This window comes from Empidonax traillii, unplaced genomic scaffold (genome assembly GCF_003031625.1).
Source record: "Empidonax traillii isolate 1590-97213 ecotype Southwest subspecies unplaced genomic scaffold, ASM303162v1 scaffold106:size2091409, whole genome shotgun sequence".
NCBI classification, from domain to species: domain Eukaryota; kingdom Metazoa; phylum Chordata; class Aves; order Passeriformes; family Tyrannidae; genus Empidonax; species Empidonax traillii.
Window position 1 is genome coordinate 1,178,610 of NW_020955299.1, and position 18,590 is coordinate 1,197,199.

Here is an 18,590-nt window from a genome sequence, read left to right on the forward strand (position 1 = left end):
AGGGAAGAATGGGGATTGGGAGGCTAGAGGGGAGAATAGTTACTTGGCTTCATAAAAACAGCAAGGTTAGGATGTGAAAGGAGAAAAAATGGACAATCAGTTGCAGGGTTACAAAAATCCCTGTCAGACTGCAGAGGAACTGAGCTTTTTAAAGTGTTCCCATTTACAAACATGCAACGAGTTAACAGAGAAGTCAAGTAATGATAACTAAAAGGTGTGATGTGAGTGTGTGAGAGGGAGAATCAGGTTATTCCCAGAATTTCAGATATCCCATTATTTTTTCACATGGTTTATCCCTACATTTGTATGAAGGGAGTTAGAGAGGATCTGGCCAGTAATAATCACTAATACCAAGAGATAAGGAGCTCAGAAATGCTTTGGCAGGATTAAGGCTCTGGAGTAAGTCTTGTTCAGCCCTTTTACATGTGCAATATCTTATCCAAGTGGGGCAGGAGTCTGGCAGTTTGTGGCATCAAGAAGTGAAGTCTTAAGCTCTGTATTTTTCCTCTTACATGGGGAAGGGGAAATGTGCTTTTTGAGTGAGTGATGCTGCAGATGAACAGACCCAAGCAATTCTAAACCACAAACTGTGATGCACATTAGAGGAATCTTCTTTTCTGTGGATCTAGAGAGGCTGAGCATTTATCCAAGCCCTCTGGATACACTTTAGTTTCATTATTTAACCTTTTTTTTAATTCTAGTAATCTAGATTTAAAAAACAATAACCGTTGCTGTAAGCACCATCATTTTCGTGCAGAAATCTCTGCTCTACCTGTGTCCATAGATTAAGTAGGATCACTGAAATGGCCCATTCCTGTGAGCCCTGAGCAAGCTTTACTTGTTCACTCTTGGTAAACCAATATTTTTTCCTTCTTTCTCCTTTTTTGTGCCTTGAAGTGCCAGCCACAAAGCTGAACACCCTGAGCAAACCCAGCCTGGGCCAGAGTGTGAGCAAATACGACCTGCTGGTGTGGTTTGAGATCAGCGAACTGGAGCCAACGGGGGAGTAAGTCCTGGATTAATATTTTGTGTTTCAAGAGCAGTGCTTTATGGGAATTTTGGGGTTTTCCCCCCCACACCTTTGTTGTGTTCAGACCAGGCTCATTTTTAGCAGTTGTCTTTGGCTGGTTTGTAGTGATGGGGTGTAATTACTTCTGGCATTAGTTGTCCCCATTGGAAAGGAGCGAAGACACAGAAAAAACATCCTTTCACCCCCTTGGAAAGGATTTAAGAGATAAAATGACATTCCTTCACACTTGAAGTGATCCTTCACTGAGAGCTCCACGCACACCAGCTGAACAGGCACTGGGAAAACTCACCTTGTGTGGGCCACGAGTCTCAATTCTTTGGGCCAGCAGAGACTTTGTGCTCCAGAAGTCATCGAGCAGGTCCTGTTCTGTGCTCATCTCTGATACAAAGAAGGTTTCCCCCTGGTAGGTGTTTAGGTTCTTTATTCCACAGAGTTTTCCAGAAGTACTGGAAGTACAATATAAAGTACTTCTGTATTTCACTGATCCTGTAGTGCCATAAAGGAGCCCCGAGGAGTCTGAGAGTAGGAGCCATGAGTAATCTGAGAGTAGGTACAAAGAAACACTCTTTGTCTTCAGATGTCCTATGGTGAGGTAACTGTTGGCAGCAGGAGTTGCTTTGCTGGTCCCTCTTTCCTGCTGTTGATTCCACTGTCTCCCCCAGGTACATCCCTGCCATCGTGGATCACACTGGGGGCCTGCCCTGCCAGGGGACCTTCCTGCTGCACCAGGTACTGATAAAAGCTGTGCAACAGCAGCTTTCACCTCTGCAGGGGGTTCCAGAATGCTGATGAGTGGGTTTTGCATCTTTCCTGTCCTGCTTTCCCAGCCAGCTGTGCTCATCACTATCTTGGAGAGCACAACAATTTCAGGGCTATTTTAGGTTAAAAAACCTCTTCCTTTGTGGAGTGAGGAGAGAGAACGAGTTCATTTCTGTTGCCTATGAGAATATAACATCCCTTTGAGGTTAATTTTAGGGCCCTGAAACACAGAGGTGCTTGTTCAGTTACAGACTAGTTTAAATGATCTTATTTGCTTTACTTTTGCAGAACAGATGTGTGTGTGTGTGTGTAAATGCCTCACCAGTGTTCTGGTTTTGAACTCCCCCAGGGAATCCAGCGGAGAATCACAGTCACCATTATCCATGAGAAGGGCAGTGAGCTGCACTGGAAAGATGTGAGGGAGCTGGTTGTTGGTGAGTAAACTCTTTTCACGCCTTGCCCTGTAAGGAAGCAAAACTATCAGTGGTAATTCCCTCTTTGTACCAGATTCTGTCATTTTTATGAGCATTGCCTGAGAGAGGAGGATTTTTAAGAAGATCCAGAGTTAAAACTCAAGTTTTGCATCTTCCAGTTGTTAATCACGTGGTCTGAAATGGTATTTGGGAAAACAAATTCCTGTTGTGTTGCAGGTTGAGTTTGAATTGATTCCTCTCCCTCCCCATTTCAGGGCGTATAAGAAACAAAGCAGAGGTGGATGAGGCTGCTGTGGATGCCATTCTGTCTTTGAATATTATCTCTGCAAAATACCTGAAGTCCTCTCACAGCTCCAACAGGTAAGGGACTAAAGTGAGCACTTCAGCAGGAATCTGAAATGTGTTTGACTCCTGAGGTATTGGCAGGGTGTTTGGGAAGCTGGGAATGTGGCTAATTATTAAATGTAGCATTCCATGGGCATGGGGCAGGCAGATGGAGAATGAACATCACCAGAACTTCTTACTGCTGCTCAAACCTGTTGATCTACCTGAAGGATTTGTTGATGGTGCATCTGAATTACTTTCCATGTGTAAGGACCCTAAAGGCAGGATGGAAAGGAACAGCTTCAGGGAGTCTCAAGATTTAACCCAGAACTTTTAAACTGACATCAAGGTTTGGTGCTAGAGCACAGCACTGAAGTACAAGGACAATTTTGGGAGATGCATTTACAGATGTGGACATACCTATATCCTGGAACAAGCATGTGACAGTCGAAGAGAGAGCCACGCTTTGTAAATTCACAATTTGTGGGTTTCTAGGGGTGTCTCACGAATGGACTCCTGTCCCATGTCCCCTGTGGGCAGCAGCAGGGTGGGCTCAGGGCTTTCTGCCTCTGGGTGTCCCTCATTTGGGTGCATTTGCTGTAAAGCTCAGGCTGCACGTTGCTCTGCTTCGGTATGTGCAGCAAAGGGCAGCGAGGCAGAGTGTGGGACTGGGCACAGCCTCTCCCTCCTGACACCAGCCCGTCACTGGGCCACTCCCTGGCTCTGCTCAGCTGGTGCAAAGCAGGAATAACTCTGGAGTGGAGCTCTGAGTGAGTTTCCAGAGGGGAGGGGGGTTTGGGGCCCATCTCTGCTGCAGCTGCTGGGTGTGGAGTCGGGATCCTCCGAGGCACTGAAATGGCTTCTTCCTTCTCCGTTAGAGACCTGCACTTTGCTGCACCACTGCAGCACTGCAGGTGGGTTTGGGATGCTGCTCCTGCCCATGGGATATCTCTGCCACCTGGTGTCTGTAAAGGCAGGCAGGGACAGGGGCTTCAGCAGCTCCTCCCTGTCTCCCACTGTGAAGTGGATATTTTCATGTGCCTGAGTTAATGGATCAGTATAACTGGAACATGGGGCCACTGTTGCTGGTTTCCAGTCTGACACTGCTGGCTTTGCAGCTGGAAAGTCCTGTGCTTTCTGTTCTCTGGCAATTTCAGTAAATTCCTGTACAGCTCCACAGTTCCCCCTGAGGTGGGTCACTCGGGTGGAGGATGAGTGTGATGAAGCTGTTGACCACCTCTTCCCATAATGCCAAGGTTTAAGTTGTGGGATGAGTGCATGGCAGTGCTGGAGTGGGACTGAGGCCCTGGTAAGGGATATGTCTTATGTTTGCTCATTGTCTGCAGACCATTTTCTGCTTCCCGTGGGGGTTTTTTTGCTTTGTTTTGTTTTTTAAGTCCACATGTTCTGTTCCTCTCAGCTGTTGCTTTTCTGTTCTGCTTTTGGCTGCACTAACCGAAGCTCTTTCTATATTTTTACAGGCTCTTTCTTGATAAGGATATGCCTAGGTATTTTCTGTTTGCTTCCTTTGTGCATAAAGATTCTTGAAAAGAGAATGCTTTATGTCCTGGTTGTATTGCTGCCACCTCCCTCTTAGTTTTTATGGAATTCCATTAGGACACCTCTTAGCTCTTCCAGAACTGGTATTCCTCCTCCTGCTTTGTGTCAGGGGTTTATTCAGGTACAGTTCACTGGGGGACTTGTGAAGGTGAATTTTCCTTCACATGCAAGAGAACTTCCTTCTGTCTTCCTGATTCTCTAAATGTACCATCAAATATAGCCCCTATTTGTAGTCCTTGCTATTTTCTTCCTTTGTTCTGTTTCAAAGAACTAAATTGGGAACTTCTCACTGTCTCAGCCTCTGTAATGTGTTTGAAGTACCAAGCCAAGGACTGAATGATTGAATGGTTACTTGAAATTCCAGCTCAGGATTGCACTGAACAAAAAGCAGTGGCTGCCATGTGAGGGCCATTCAGCCTCTGTTCTGGGGCTGGATTTGCATCTGAAATTTAACCACGTGGTTGCTGCTCCTTAACTTACCAGCTGGCAGAGGAGCTGCTCAGACTGGGTTCCCATTCCCCCTTCCAGGTGGGATCACAGGCAGGGGATTCCAGGCATGGCTGTGCAGGGGGGGTCAGTTTGCACTCTGCTGTCTGTGCTCTGCCTCTGTGCCTTCAATGCTCTCGATTCCCCACCTTTCACCAACACTAAAATCCACTTGAGAGTCAGTTCTAACTACACATCTAACCAGTTTCTCCTGTTTTCTGTGCTTTGCTTGTCCTGTGCTCCCCGTGCTGTTGGCTCTGCTGAAAGGAGTTTGCTCTTTGTCTGCTTTTTGTCTCCCTGTGTAACTCTTGTAGCACGTCCTGGTTTGGGCAGGCCAGGCTGTGGATAAGGAACTTCCTGGCTGGACAAAACCCACTACAAAAACTGCCTCAGAGCTGTGCTTGGCTTCAGCTTGGTGTTTGTCCAGAGCCCATTGTTCCTGAAGATGGTGGTGGTGGTTGTGCCCCGATGAACACTCACCCCTGTGTTCTCTCCCTGCGATGAGAAATCACTTTTGGCAGATGGTGCAGAGCTGGGGCAGGGGCTCCAGACACTGGTTTTCCCACGTGTGAGAACCAGGTTTTACTACTTTCTTTCCCACCCCAACAGTAGATCTGGAACTTGCTTAAAGTTTAAAAAATTGCTGTCTTAACTAAGTCATGATGAAAGCTTAAAACAGAAGATTCAACACAGATGTGTGAAGGGTTAGAGAGCCAGTGCTGTTTGCCTAATCCAACTCCAGAAAGGATTATTACTTGACAGTGCTTTTAAAGTTACCAATTACTTGGCCTTTAGGATATGCTGCTCTGTGCCATTTTTAACAGAAACAAGATGTTTAGAAGTCATTTCCTAAGTATGCTACTTCAGATGCAAACAGTATTTAGCAGTGTTCTCGCTGGACTGCACAGTTGATGGTGTCTCCAGTTTGGAATTGTTTAATTGGTATCAGGAAAAGGGGATTCTTGGGAGCTCTGTTTGAGGTCAGAACTCTCTGTTTCTGATGTCTGCTCTTGGGCTGTTTCATGTTTCTTTTTGGTTTGCTTTGTGTTTTGTTATTTCTTCCATCCCCACCCTGCTTTTTGTCCTTTGTCTTTAGTTGCATTTTCTGTTTTTCTGAGTTGGCCTTGGGCATTAGTGCAGAAACTTTTTAGAGATAGAACTTTTCTTGCTTTTAGTACCACATTGTTTGGACTCAAAACGGGATGAAAAACCTCAACAGCAAGGGGGTTTGGGAGGGGAATCTCTAAGGGTGATGAAGAATTAACACCTTGTGTTTCTGTTGCCAGTGTGGAAAGGCATGCTGACCTCCTGGAGAAGGGTACAGCTCTTCTTTCCAAAGGGACCTGCCTGAAATCAGTCTGTGCCTGTGAGAAAGGAGAAAGCTCATTTCCCTAAGGCCCTGCTAGAGAGGAGGGTGTGATGATCCTCTGGGTCTGGTGATTTAGCCGGGCTGTGTCCGATGCTGTCTCTCACTTCTGACTTGACCAGAAGAACTTTCCTGGTTGCTGGGGTAGAGCTGGGGGAGCCTTCAGCTCCTTCCTTTCCACATACCCAACTGCAGAAACTGCTGTGAGAAGTTTGTGTTAGAGCTGCAAGTTTTTCCCTGAAGCTGTTAGAGCATAGAAAGAAATATTTATCACTGGAATATAGGACTGACCCCATCCATCAGGCACCCTGATTTGCTGTCAGAAGCTGCTGGTTTTGTAAGACTGAGTATTAGAAGGATCTCTTCTGTTGCTATCTCTTAGTCCTAAAATAGAGTGTAGGATGAGAGTTGGTTATAAAAAAGGATCTTCCCATGCACTGGGCTGAGTTGCACCTGGAGCAATAGAGGTGAATTCTGCCTGTTTAGAAACACTGTTCTTTAGTGCTGGCCTCTCTGTAGTGCTGTGACAGCTTTTGTTCTCTTCTGCATTGCCTCTTTTCTCTTTTAGGTGAGTCATTTTCATAACAGGCAAAATACCATTTGAGGTAGAAGTAAAAAATCTTGGAAAAGTTGAGGTTTTTGCTTGCAGTGTTTGTTCTCTAAGTCACTGAGAGCCATAGTGGATGGTGGCAGGGAAGAGCTGCTTCACACTGAGCAATGAGAGGGATGCAGAGGAACTTTTACTATCGAGCTTTTTACTTTTTTCCAGGACTTTCTACCGGTTTGAAGCAGTTTGGGACAGTTCCTTGCACAACTCCCTCCTCCTCAACCGAGTGACCCCGTATGGAGAGAAGATCTACATGACCCTCTCTGCTTACCTGGAGGTGAGACCCCTGTGCCTTCCTTTGGCTTGTGGCTCAGCAGAACCGTTTGAGGCAGTGTGTACCTGAGATAAACACTGACTGGGCTCAGTGATTTCAGTCCTGAAGCCAATCCAAGTGTTTATTTGTTTTCTGAGAACAGGGTGGAAAGATTCACTCACAGTTAACGCCTTAATGTCAGGGTATTCCTGCCTGGCAGCACAGGTGAAGTGAAACTGCTGATCTCTGTGCCTGCCTCCTTCTGTCCATCTTTGTACCTGAAAATCCACTGAGATCACTGAAAGTTGCAGTGGAGGTACTGCTGGTGTTCCAAACACTGGCTTTGTGTGCAAGATGCTGCTGCTTTGTGCGGTGCAATTATTCCACCCACGAGACGCGTCAAGGAGCTTGACGGCTTTCTGCACCGACCACCCCGACAAGAACAACTTCCCCAAGCTGTCCCAGGGCAGCAGAGCAGCTTGGCCCAGCTGTCTGCAGCTGCTCACCCAGTGCTGCTTTCCCTCTTAGCTGGACCACTGCATCCAGCCCGCAGTCATCACCAAGGACGTGTGCATGGTGTTCTACTCCAGGGACGCCAAGATCTCCCCGCCCCGCTCGCTGCGCAACCTCTTCGGCAGCGGCTACTCCAAATCCCCCGACTCGTGAGTTCAGCTGCCAGTTTTGGCACCGAGATTTCCTGTCAATATGTGCTTTTTTTCTCTTAGAAAAGGGCATGGGGGAGGACGTAGCTTATTTTTTGTTTTTTCTTTGAAACTATACCCGGTCGTGGGTTCTCCAGTCTGGTTTTGAATGTTCTTTCTTGCCTTTATTCCAGTGAAACTCTGATGGTTTCTCTCTTTACTGACCTCTTTTCCAGACTGACAGTTGGGAAGAGAGTTCCATTTTCCAAGCTTGCACATAGATGGTGCTGATCCTGACCTGGAATTTACTGCAGCAGCTGCTCTCCAAGTCCAGTGCAGGGTGGGGGGTAACATGGGGGAAATACCATTTTTAGAGATCTTGAAGTCTGCCCTGTTTGTTTTATGCAACATTACAATTCAGGTCTAGTTCTAACTAACAACTCTTCTTAAACTTCTACTTTGGGGCCCACTGCACTAAAGCTGATGCACTTTCTTTCTGAAGATAACAGTGTTTTTGTTTTCTTCTGCTTTCCTGTGAACAGCAACCGAGTCACGGGGATCTACGAACTGAGTTTATGCAAAATGGCAGACACGGGCAGTCCAGGTGAGCAGCCACTGCGTGTGCAAGTGATAAATACGAAACAGCGCAGAAAATGTCATGGGCAGAGCAGAGTGAACAGTTCTGTCCTGATGGGAAGCAGTTCCCGTGTTTCACAGGAGAAAGGGGACATTCTGTTACTTCAGGCTCAGGTCTGTATTTACCACTGGTGAATGAGGATTCACTGAGAACTTGACATCTCTGACATCTCAGGAAACTGGGCATGTACCAGAGTCTTAGACTTAGGGGCATGATACAAAACTCATCACTGACAGTGGAGATGGGTTTGGCAGCAACAGAGTTTTCTCTTGGCCTTTTGAGGGGGATGGAAGCAATGTAGGTCAGGTAGTATCAGTGTATTTTTCTTCTAAGATGTGGCAGTTGAAGTCCTCGTGTTGAATTAAACAGACCAGCAGTTTGCAAATATCTGAATGAAGTAAGAAAGCTGCACTAAATCAGGTGTCTTTGGAATGTGTAATTGCAGGCAATGAAATCCTTGCCTTGTGTATTCCCAGCCAAACAGCAGAGTTGTTGGCTCTTCACAGACTGCTGATTGTTTCTTAGTGACTTCCCTCTGGCTGTGGTTTTAACGTGTCTCCTGTTGGTTTCTTGCTGCTCAGGAATGCAGAGGAGGAGGAGGAAAGTCCTGGATACATCTGTGGCATATGTGAGGGGAGAAGAGAACCTGGCAGGCTGGAGGCCCAGGGGTGACAGCCTCATCCTGGAGCATCAGTGGGAACTGGAGAAACTGGAGCTGCTGCATGAGGTGAGTAAAGAGATCAAAGTCAAGGTTTAAATGAATTCTCCCAACAGGGAAGATACTCAGTGTGTGGCTTCTGCTGAGTGGAACCTTCAGCTCAGAATCCCAGTGTATTCAGCAAAGGCAGATTCAGTTTCTAGTGCCATTGTAAACTCCTTTCCCTGGGGAAAATGTTCACTGCCCTGAATCTAAAGAATGCCTGAGAGTTCAGTGTCTGTAGAACAGCCTGTCCTGGACAGACGATACTGATTTCTCCTCTCCCCAGGTGGAAAAAACCCGGCATTTCCTTCTGCTGCGTGAAAAGCTCGGTGACAGCATCCCCAAGTCCCTGAGTGACTCGCTGTCCCCCAGCCTGAGCAGTGGCACCCTCAGCACCTCCACCAGCATCTCCTCCCAGATCTCCACCACGACCTTCGAGAGCTCCGTGACGCCCAGCGAGAGCAGCGGCTACGACTCGGCCGACATCGAGAGCCTGGTGGACAGGGAGAAGGAGCTGGCCACCAAGGTGGGGCAGGGCAGGGGCCTCCTGGGGCACAGCTGGGCTGCCAGAGGTGGTTAAAGATTAATGACGAGCTTCTCAGATAGCACGGTGAATGCCCAGCGTTGTGAGGGTTTCATTTTAATGTGTTGTCCGGTGAAACCATCGGTTCACACCACAGAACCACAGTAGGTTTGTTCTGTGGCTGTTCACTCACCTCACCCCCCTTCATTAATAGTTCTGTAAGTGAAACTTCCTAATTTTATCAAGAGATTATTCCCCTCTCCCTCTGGGATTTTTCACAGCAGTTTAACAGTTTGTTTATTGTATTCTGTTTATTGCCTCTCGTGTTCAGATTTCCCCGAAAATCTAAATGTAAAATTCTCTTTCTGTCTCTCGTTTGTTTTTCCCCCCTCTTCAGTGTCTGCAGCTCCTAACTCACACTTTCAATCGGGAATTCAACCAGGTGTACAACAGCATCAGTGATTGTAAGGTAAATATTCCGTACACAGTATTTGTAGTACAATAGCAACAGATTTGTGGCTCGTGGAATCTGCTGATACTGTGGAAAAATAAACCACTTTATATTAATTTCATTAATTTTTATTTTCAGTCTGTTGGAAGTATTTGGCTGTTCAGCATCAGGTTCTGATGCAAAGAGCATTGCAGGAACTGGAGGTGGGGTGGGCTTGGACTGTAGTACATCTTCCAGTTTATCAGCAGACTGGAAGTGCTCTTCCTGTCTTTCCCTCCATACACTTTCCTGATGGAAGAGGATAAACTGACTCTTTAAAATTCTGCCTGTAGGCACAGGGAACCCCAAGTTGCAGACTGGATAGTGTCATGTTCCACTGAGGAAGTCAGGCTGTGAATAATCAGAGGTGCAGGACATGATAACAAGCTCTGTCTGCACAAGTTGCCTTGTATTTTATTTATTTATTTATTTATTTATTTATTTATTTATGTTGTGTGCAAAAATGTGGCTGCTGAGTAGGGGAATGGCTGATGGCAATAGCTTTGTGTTGTGTGAGCTGAGTGTTGAGGCAGGGCTGAGCCCCAGCTGCAAAGCCAGCTCTGTAACCCCTTGTCCCTGGCTTTGTCCCTGCAGCTGTCGGATATTTCTCCCATCGGGCGGGACCCGTCCGTGTCCAGTTTCAGCAGTGCAACCCTCACCCCTTCATCTACCTGCCCTTCTCTGGTGGATTCCAGATGCAACTCGATTGATCAGAAGTAAGTGTCGTGCATTAACAGGAAAACATTACTTTTCAGTGCTTCACAAACCTCTTGGCTGTGTTTTCTGATTTTTGTTTTCCTCTTTTCTTCCTTGTCCCTACTTTGAACTATTTCTCTCTCCAGCCCCCTTGCCTTACTCCTCCAGTCCCTCTGCACAGTTAATTTTCCCCATTTTGAAGTGGTTTTTTCCTCTTTGTGCTGGAGAAACACTCAGATGCTTGTCATTCCAGTGACCAGTGCATCTGCAGAATCCACAAGTTGTTTCAGAGGCCTGTTACAAAGGTCTACTAATAACAACCCAAATAAACCAGTTTGGCCACTAATCTCTGTTTATCTTTCTCAGCTGTATCTGTAGCAGATATTTTTGATTGAATTTGGAATAACAGTTTAGTGAAATTACATGTAATTTGTACCTTCTCAGCATAACATCCCTGAGGGGAGGAGTGCTGATGAAGTACAGTTTACATCAGAGATGTGTGTCTGTGTTGTGACTGTGTTTATCAGCAGAAACGAGGCAAAAGTGGTGGGGAAACAACTTACTGGCAGTTATTATAAGTTTCATTCCACAGATATCAGGGAAAAATGCTATTTGATGTTGTGCAAAAGGATCCCAATGCCTGGGCTGGAGGATGAAACTCCTAAAGCAGGCTGGGCTGTAGATGCACTTAAAATTCCATTGTCACATTCAGTTGCTTTGCTGGGATTTACTTTTCCTTCTCCACTTTTCTATTAAAAGGACACCAGAAGCAAATTCTCGTGCCTCCAGTCCCTGTCATGAGGTGGAACAGTTCCAGATAATTCCTGCAGTAGAAAGTTCCTATCTTGCCAGAGCTGGAAAGAATGAGTTCCTAAACCTCGTTCCTGATATTGAGGAAATCAGGCCAGGGTAAGTTTTTTTTATTGGTTGAAGTTCACTGAGAGATCTGGAGGGTCCTTCTTTTGAAGACACAGTTCAGGTTGTCACAGCAGAGCTTTCCAGAATGCTGCTGCAGACAAAGCATGTTAAAGGCCAAGTGTCTTGCCTAGTGTTTTGCAGTTAATGGGGATACTCAATAGGTGCCTAAAGCAGGGAAAAATCTCTTCCTGTTAATGTGTGGGTTTTTTTTTCCCCAGCTCTGTGGTGTCCAAGAAAGGATACCTCCACTTCAAGGAGCCCCTCTCCACCTCCTGGGCCAAGCACTTCGTGGTGGTTCGCCGGCCCTACGTTTTTATTTACAACAGTGACAAAGATCCTGTAGAAAGAGGAATCATAAACTTATCCACAGCCCAGGTGGAATACAGTGAGGATCAGCAGGCAATGGTAAAGGTCAGTCTGAGAGCTGCTTGCTGTTTGTTTGCCCACAAAGCAGGAACATCCCAGGCAGTAGTGGATCCGTAACGTCAGGTGTGTCATCTCTGGTCCAAGCAGAATGCAGCTGGGAGGATGTCTGGGATCTGATGATTCTGCCCACAAAGTTCCCAGTTTGTTTAGGGTTTCTTGTGTTTTGGACACAGCCAGAGACTGAACCTGACTGCTCTTACACACCAGATCAGCTTTTAGGGGCTGTGTTGGTGCCATCACCCTGTGTTTGGATTTTGCAGCTTCCTTTGTGTGGTGTTCTGGGGTTGTGTGTTTTGTTTACTTAAAGAAAAACCCCACAAAAACCCCCACACAAACATCCTGCAAGGAATCAAATGAACTTCACTGCTCCATCAAAGTCCACACTCATGAGTTAAAACAATATTTTGTAGAATTTCAGGACTAATAATATTCTGCAAATGACCAGTGAAACGTAAATGAAAGCCCTCAGGTCTTGGGGGGGTTTAGGAACGTGGCAGAGGGGAATCGTGCCTCAGCTTCTGTGCTTTTAGACCTCAGCATTTTCAATTGTTTTCCACCTTCCAGACACCCAACACCTTTGGGGTGTGCACAAAGCACCGTGGGGTCCTGCTGCAGGCCATCAACGACAAGGACATGAACGACTGGTTATACGCCTTCAATCCGCTCCTCGCTGGCACAATTCGGTGAGAGGAACCTCCTGGGCAGGGAGAGGGGCACACCAGGGGCAGCAGGGCAGGGAGAGGGGCACACCAGGAGCAGCAGGGCAGGGAGAGGGGCACACCAGGAGCAGCAGGGTCAGGCATGGAATTTGATCTTCTTCTCCTGAAGAATCTTCACAAGTTGAGGGAGCTGAAGGAGGGAGGAGGGGAGGCAGAAGGCGCCCCAGAACAATCAGAACACAAAGCACCCTGTACTGCAGGGACTGCAGGGGCTGCTGCTTTGGCCTGGGATGTTTTAACAGCCACACTCTGAACTTGTGTGGGATGCTGCAATGGCTTCCTTGCATTGCCATTTTACAGCTTTAGAAAGCCCCTGCCTGCCTCTGTGCATACAGGTCTGCACTGCCTTTTTGGGTGCTTGATGATGAGCTAAAGCAGAAATTCTCATTTCCTTCCCTTTTTCAAGCTTCTCTCCTCAGCCTTCCCATTAACACAGGTCCCAGGCAGCCCTGCTTGCTGGAGAGATCTTACCACATTGCAGTAACTCGCTCTGTCAGTAAGAAAAAATAAATTAAAAACTAAGCTGTCACAGCATCAAATAATTTCTGGACAGTGTAGCCCTTAAAAGATTCTGCCTCCCTTTAAAGGAGCACAGCAGAGGAGTGAGAATTTGTTCTCATTACAGCCCTGGATCTGGTTCACTTTCTTGACACAGGGAGCAAAGCAGGACTGTACAAAAAGACTTAAAAAGTTGGACAAACTGTGGGGAGGGAGGAAAAACTAAACTTCCAGCATTTACCAACTGCTTTTTTTCCCCTTCTTTCCTGTGCAGGTCAAAACTGGCTCGAAGGCGCACGGGCCAGATGAAGTACTGAGTCCATGTAATGTTCTCATCTGTCCCCCTGCCTCACTCCTGGTAGATAGTGTTACCTCTCATTTTCTCTTCGTGATTCTTGACAGTTTTCTCTTGTATGTAATCCTGTGGCTTAACATCCCCCACCTGCCCCACCACTCCTTCAGCACATTTTCTAGGTATTCTTAACCCTCCCTTTGTTTCTTTTCACCTGTACCAGAACTGTACTAGTAGCATGTGGCCAAACAAAAAAAGAAAGAAAAAAAAATCAAAAAAAAAAAAAAAAAAAAAAAAAAAAAAAAAAAAAAAAAAAAAAAAAAAAAAAAAAAAAAAGGAGTGATTATGCACGACTCGAAAAAGAAAAAAAAAATTATTTATTTTTTCTTATAACAGTTGTTTTTCCCATTTCAACTGACCTTTTGGTGTCCGTCCCACTGTCTGTTGTTGTCTGTCTGGACTGCTGCAGGGTTTTCATTCAATTTGGGACTTGGCAGTGGTCATTGGTTCCCTCAGGGCAAAGTTCCAATGCCAGGGAAAGATAAATTCTTCAATGTAGACATTACCCAGCCAGGAACTGCAACAGCTCCTCAGGCTTTCTGGATCCAGCCTCTGATTTCAACTCTGCTGAGAGCTGATATTGGACAAATCTATCTGGGCAAGACTGGATTTTGGACTTGTTGAGTTTCTGGGGTCCAACAGGCAAAGGGATGAGCTGGAGAAAGTTGGGGAACAAAGCAGGAAGGACTGGCCAGAAAAATCTGCCTCGAAGCTCCTGCTGTGGGGTTGCAGTGAACAGTGCTTGGCTTTGACTCTTCCCACCAACACTGCTCTGCCTGTGAGCTGAGGGGGCTGTGCTGATATGAGGAGGAATAGATCCCCTGGCTGCAATACCAGAGAAAATCCCCCAAATTCAGATGCTCAGCCTTGTGCTTGGCAGATGGAGAGTGTTCAGTGGGAAGTGTGGTTGTTCCCTGGAGCAGATCACAGAGGGCAGGTGCTGCTCCTGGTGCTGAGCTCTGCAGGAACAGTTCCCACCTCTCTGGGAAGGGGTTTAGGGCTGTCACTGGTGTGTCAGGGGTGGCTGCTCTGGGGGATCGTTCCAACAGGCCTGTTTGTGCATCCCTTACCCGTGAGGCTCAGGTGTCACCCCACCTGTCCACAGGGAGCATCCTCGGCCTAGGAAACACTTCCCAGGCACACCCAGCACTTGCAGTTTTCTCCAGGGAACTTTCAGTTCCCTTTGGAATAGCTGTCACGTGTCTCCTGATCTCTCTGCTGCAGTTTTCATCAGCTGAACCCCACTAGTTAATCTGAGCTTTGGAGTTAGTCCTTCCTGGGGGACAGATCAAGTGGATCCTGGTCCTGGTCACTGGAAGGTCATAATTGGCTTCTTGGACATCAGCTGGGTGCTGTCAGTTCCTGACAGACTGTTTTAAGTTCTCCTTGTGGCCAAAGCTTTGGCCTGTGCCCCAAGAAAGGAAAGCAGAAGGAATTTCCTCTCTCTGCCAGGTTTTCAGGGAGGTTTGGGGGGGTGTGTGTATGTTTTCCTGTGTTTCAGACTCCTGTGTTCTACTTCCTTGGGCACTGCCAGGGCTGTGATCCTGGGGAATGGGCAGGAATTTCATTTCCCTCTCAAGGGAGAGGTAAAAGGGGGTTGTTCCACTATTCCAGCAGGCACATCTGGGCACCCTCCAGCTCCGGAAGGTCGTTTGGATTCAGGTCCCGCCTCGGCCGTGCTTTAGGAATTCTGTGTGTGTGGGACTGGAATCCACTGAGCAAGATTTTGGCTTTGTGGGGTTCTCATTGTTCAGTCAAGGGCAATGCACAGGGAGAGCTCCCAAAGCACGGGAGGCAAAGGAGCAGGGAGAGGAGTGTGACACTTGCTAGGACACGTCCTTGTGACTCAGGAGAGTTCTCGAGCTAAATCACCCTCTCCTGCTGCCTCTGGGGGGCTCAGACTCGTTTCAGAACTGGAAGCCACAGTGAGGGAGCATCCTGGGGGCCCAGGAGCATGACAGGGATGGGTTTGTGCTTTGTGTTTCTTTTTTTTTATTTTATTTTACTATTTTTTCCCTGCTGTTTTTTGTCTCGTTTAACTGTGTGTGACTCTAAATACAGTGATGATATTCCTTTGTTATGCAATGATGATAAAGCACTTCCAGTGTGTGGGTAAAGACTCTTTGTCCTGCAGGAGGGCTCCTCACACTGGAGCTAAGCTGATCTCAAGAATTAGGTTAATTCTAAGCATTAAGTTATTGCTGCCATCACCACTGTTTCTGATGGGAGTGGAACCAGTTTGAGGAGGCAGAGTGATTTAGGTGGTGGTAGGTTGTGACCCACTGAGAGCATTTTAACTTTTATCTTTTTCGTTTTTGTTTTTGTTTGTTTTTTTTTTTTTTTAACTAGAAAAGGACTAGTTTGCTAAGTCTTTGCTTTGGATAAGCCAGAGAATGAACTAAGTGGATAGAGGCATTGCATGGAATCATGATTAAGGGATCTTCCTTTAAAAGCAGGAGGGGACAGATGCTTATTTTATGCAGAGCTGGAATGTTACAGCTGGGTTGCATAAATGTTACCCTTCTATCTAAAAACCCCAAGCAGCTTCTGGTGGCTTGATGTCTGTGTGGACAACAGATCATCAGAAGAGCAAAATTCTGTTTTTAAGCATCGGTATCTCCTAAAGCTGCATAATTTGTGACAAAATAGGTCCTGTTGTGTGGAGTTCAAATGGGCATTACTGTTTTCTAGTCTGGCATAAAAGCAAAGAGTTTTTTTCCAATTATTGAGTCCTGCTCTGAGGCATTTGGGTTTCCCTACTCAGAGCTGGACTGAAATCAATCCAAGTTTTCTCTGAAAGGATAACAAAGCAAAAAAAAAAAAACCACCCAAAACCTGAATTTCCATCCACTTCTGTTAGAAATTCCTCTTTGGGAACAGAGCAAGAAGGGGAAAATGTGCTGATTTGCCTTCTCCTGACACTTCCCAGGCCTCTCCTGGTCACCTGCTGTGTGTGTGGAGTCCCAGGGTCAAACAGCTCTCGGGCCTCGGCCTCTGGAGAGGAGGCATCTGCTGTGGGCCTGCCAGCCCAGAGAGCACACACAGGGCTGGGCCTGGGGGGCTTTCCTGGGGAGACCCAGAGTGAAACTGCTGCCTTTGGGGCTTTGTGTTCTTCTCGAAGAGGAAGGAGAAAATTATCCTTTTTGTCCATTGAAAATGGTGGTGTTGAAGCTTCCTGGATATTTCAAAACTAAGCTAAACCTCCTATACTGTATTTTACAAATGCACTTTAACTACCTTTTTAAAGAAGATTCCCCTCTATTCTGGGATGCAGAAGGGAAGGGAGTCCTATTTCCAGACTGCTGAGAAATGGGGTTTTTTTTTTGGTCAATGGCTAATAATCCTGATTACTAATTAGCAAGGTATTTCAAAGCAAAGACTTTACTTTTTGCTGCTTGTTATCTAATTTACAGGGATTTAATTTTATGTAATGTATTGTATATTTATACATCTGTAATTAATTGCACATTAGATAAGGAAGAGGATTAGCTTCGGTCTAACACCCACTGGTACCATACAATCGACTAATAACTGCCTGTGCACGTGCATCTGTCTGGTTCTCCTGCACAGCCTGGGTTGGGGGGGTTTGTGCTGTGGTGGGGGTTTCTGTGGAAGCTGCAGGTGCTGAGCCTGCTGCTGGAAGGAGGAGGATCCTGCTGCTGCCCGGGAAGGGTCTGGGAACACCCCTTGGACCGGGTCTGGCGCGTGTGCGTCCCATCAGTGGAGTTCCTCGCCCCGCTCGTGGGCTGGCTGTGCTGTCTGTAGCAGGAATGTATTAACTTTGTGCTTCCTCGTTTAAAAAAAAAAAAAACATCAGCTGTCCAAGAACAGGACTGACTTTTCTTTTGTTCAGAAGGCCATTTATGCGTTCTGTGTATTCGAAAGCAAAACGAGTCCAACGCCAAGCAGGTGGTTGTGTCCAATGTCGTTGGGAACAGGTTGTAAATTGCCAGGATCGGCTGTGGATTCGGAAAACCGAGGGGGTGGAGCCCCTAAGTCTTCAATTCTTAATGCTGCCAAGTGAATGGCCTGACCCTGAGCAGTGCTGAACCACCCCTTGCTTTCCCAGAGGCCAGGACTGGAAGCAGAGGGAGCGTTGGGTGATCAGCACTCCCCAGGATCAGGTCCTGAATTTTCCACTCTGCGTGTCCATACTCCATGTGCAGTTGGTTCTGGCTCCCGAATTCGGCCATCAGACGTGCTGTTCACTGAGTACATCCCTGGGGAGCGCAGTGCCCGTGCCCCTGTTCATCTCTGCACTCGAGGTGTACGAGGTAAATGCTGGATAAGTGGCCTTCTCGAACAAATCTCTTTGCAAACTGATTTCATCCCAGCGAAGGAGTGTATCAGCAACACTGTACATTAATTTCAGGTTTTCATTTTCTTATTTTATTTTGTAAATATATCCGATATTTGGAGCTTGAGTATACAAAATGTAAATATAGTTCATGTATTTGTACTAATTCTGATCCATTTGCTGTATAGCCTTAGGTGTGCAATGCAGATATCTAACTGTGTATGGTAACCTTGCACCACTGAACTGTTAGTGAACGAGGTGAAACAATAAAGGTACAACCAGTGCATTAGCAGGTATGATGTGTGCTCCTTTCATCAGCATTTAATTCCTGCTGTCTTATGTTGGTTGCTTGTTTTCTAAACCTGCCTTGAACAAGCTGGTGCTTTTGTGAGATTTCTGTGAGGCCCTGCTTGTCCTCCCTCATCCTTTCCCCTCTGCTGTGTTACACAGAATATCTGAGGGCTCTTTGGATGCTTTCAAGAAAATGTTTGGCCTGAAAGGTGAATTCAGCGTGTCACAGATGCCAGTACTGAACCTGCTTATCTTGTGTGACACTTAAAAATGAGAGGAAATGTGTGAAATCAAACCACCCAAACACAACAGCAAAGTCTGAGGCACCGGCTCTGGGAACAAAGATGTGTCAGGGAATCCCTGTGGATCGTTCCTGTCTTGGTGTGAAGGTGGAAAGTTCTTAAAAGTCACGGACAGGACATTCCCAAAGCATTTGAGTGCCACCAGAAGAGGTCAAACACACCTCTAGAAACTTCAACTCAGGTACTTGATGACAAAATCCCTTTATCAGGCTGCTGCCACATCTGTTCTTCATCTGCAGAGCTCTTTGCTGCTGGTGCTGACTCCTTATTTCTTTGCAGGT

At 46.5% G+C, this 18,590-nt stretch overlaps 1 protein-coding gene across 8 annotated transcripts in view; it reads left to right on the plus strand.

Annotated features, from left to right (window-relative positions):
- Window positions 1-13,614, plus strand: part of KIF1B (kinesin family member 1B) — a 77,104-nt gene extending 63,490 nt beyond the window's left edge. For all 8 annotated transcript variants that reach the window (XM_027882497.1, XM_027882499.1, XM_027882500.1 and 5 more), the window contains 15 exons: window positions 898-1,006; window positions 1,693-1,759; window positions 2,139-2,223; window positions 2,478-2,583; window positions 6,729-6,843; window positions 7,348-7,481; window positions 8,003-8,064; window positions 8,679-8,824; window positions 9,084-9,323; window positions 9,718-9,789; window positions 10,405-10,526; window positions 11,266-11,415; window positions 11,643-11,835; window positions 12,415-12,533; window positions 13,342-13,614. In XM_027882497.1, the coding sequence (XP_027738298.1) occupies window positions 898-1,006; window positions 1,693-1,759; window positions 2,139-2,223; window positions 2,478-2,583; window positions 6,729-6,843; window positions 7,348-7,481; window positions 8,003-8,064; window positions 8,679-8,824; window positions 9,084-9,323; window positions 9,718-9,789; window positions 10,405-10,526; window positions 11,266-11,415; window positions 11,643-11,835; window positions 12,415-12,533; window positions 13,342-13,384 (1,763 nt within the window). In that variant the 3' untranslated portion in view covers window positions 13,385-13,614. The remainder of the gene's footprint in view (window positions 1-897; window positions 1,007-1,692; window positions 1,760-2,138; window positions 2,224-2,477; window positions 2,584-6,728; window positions 6,844-7,347; window positions 7,482-8,002; window positions 8,065-8,678; window positions 8,825-9,083; window positions 9,324-9,717; window positions 9,790-10,404; window positions 10,527-11,265; window positions 11,416-11,642; window positions 11,836-12,414; window positions 12,534-13,341) is intronic.
- The last annotated feature ends 4,976 nt before the right edge of the window (window positions 13,615-18,590 follow it).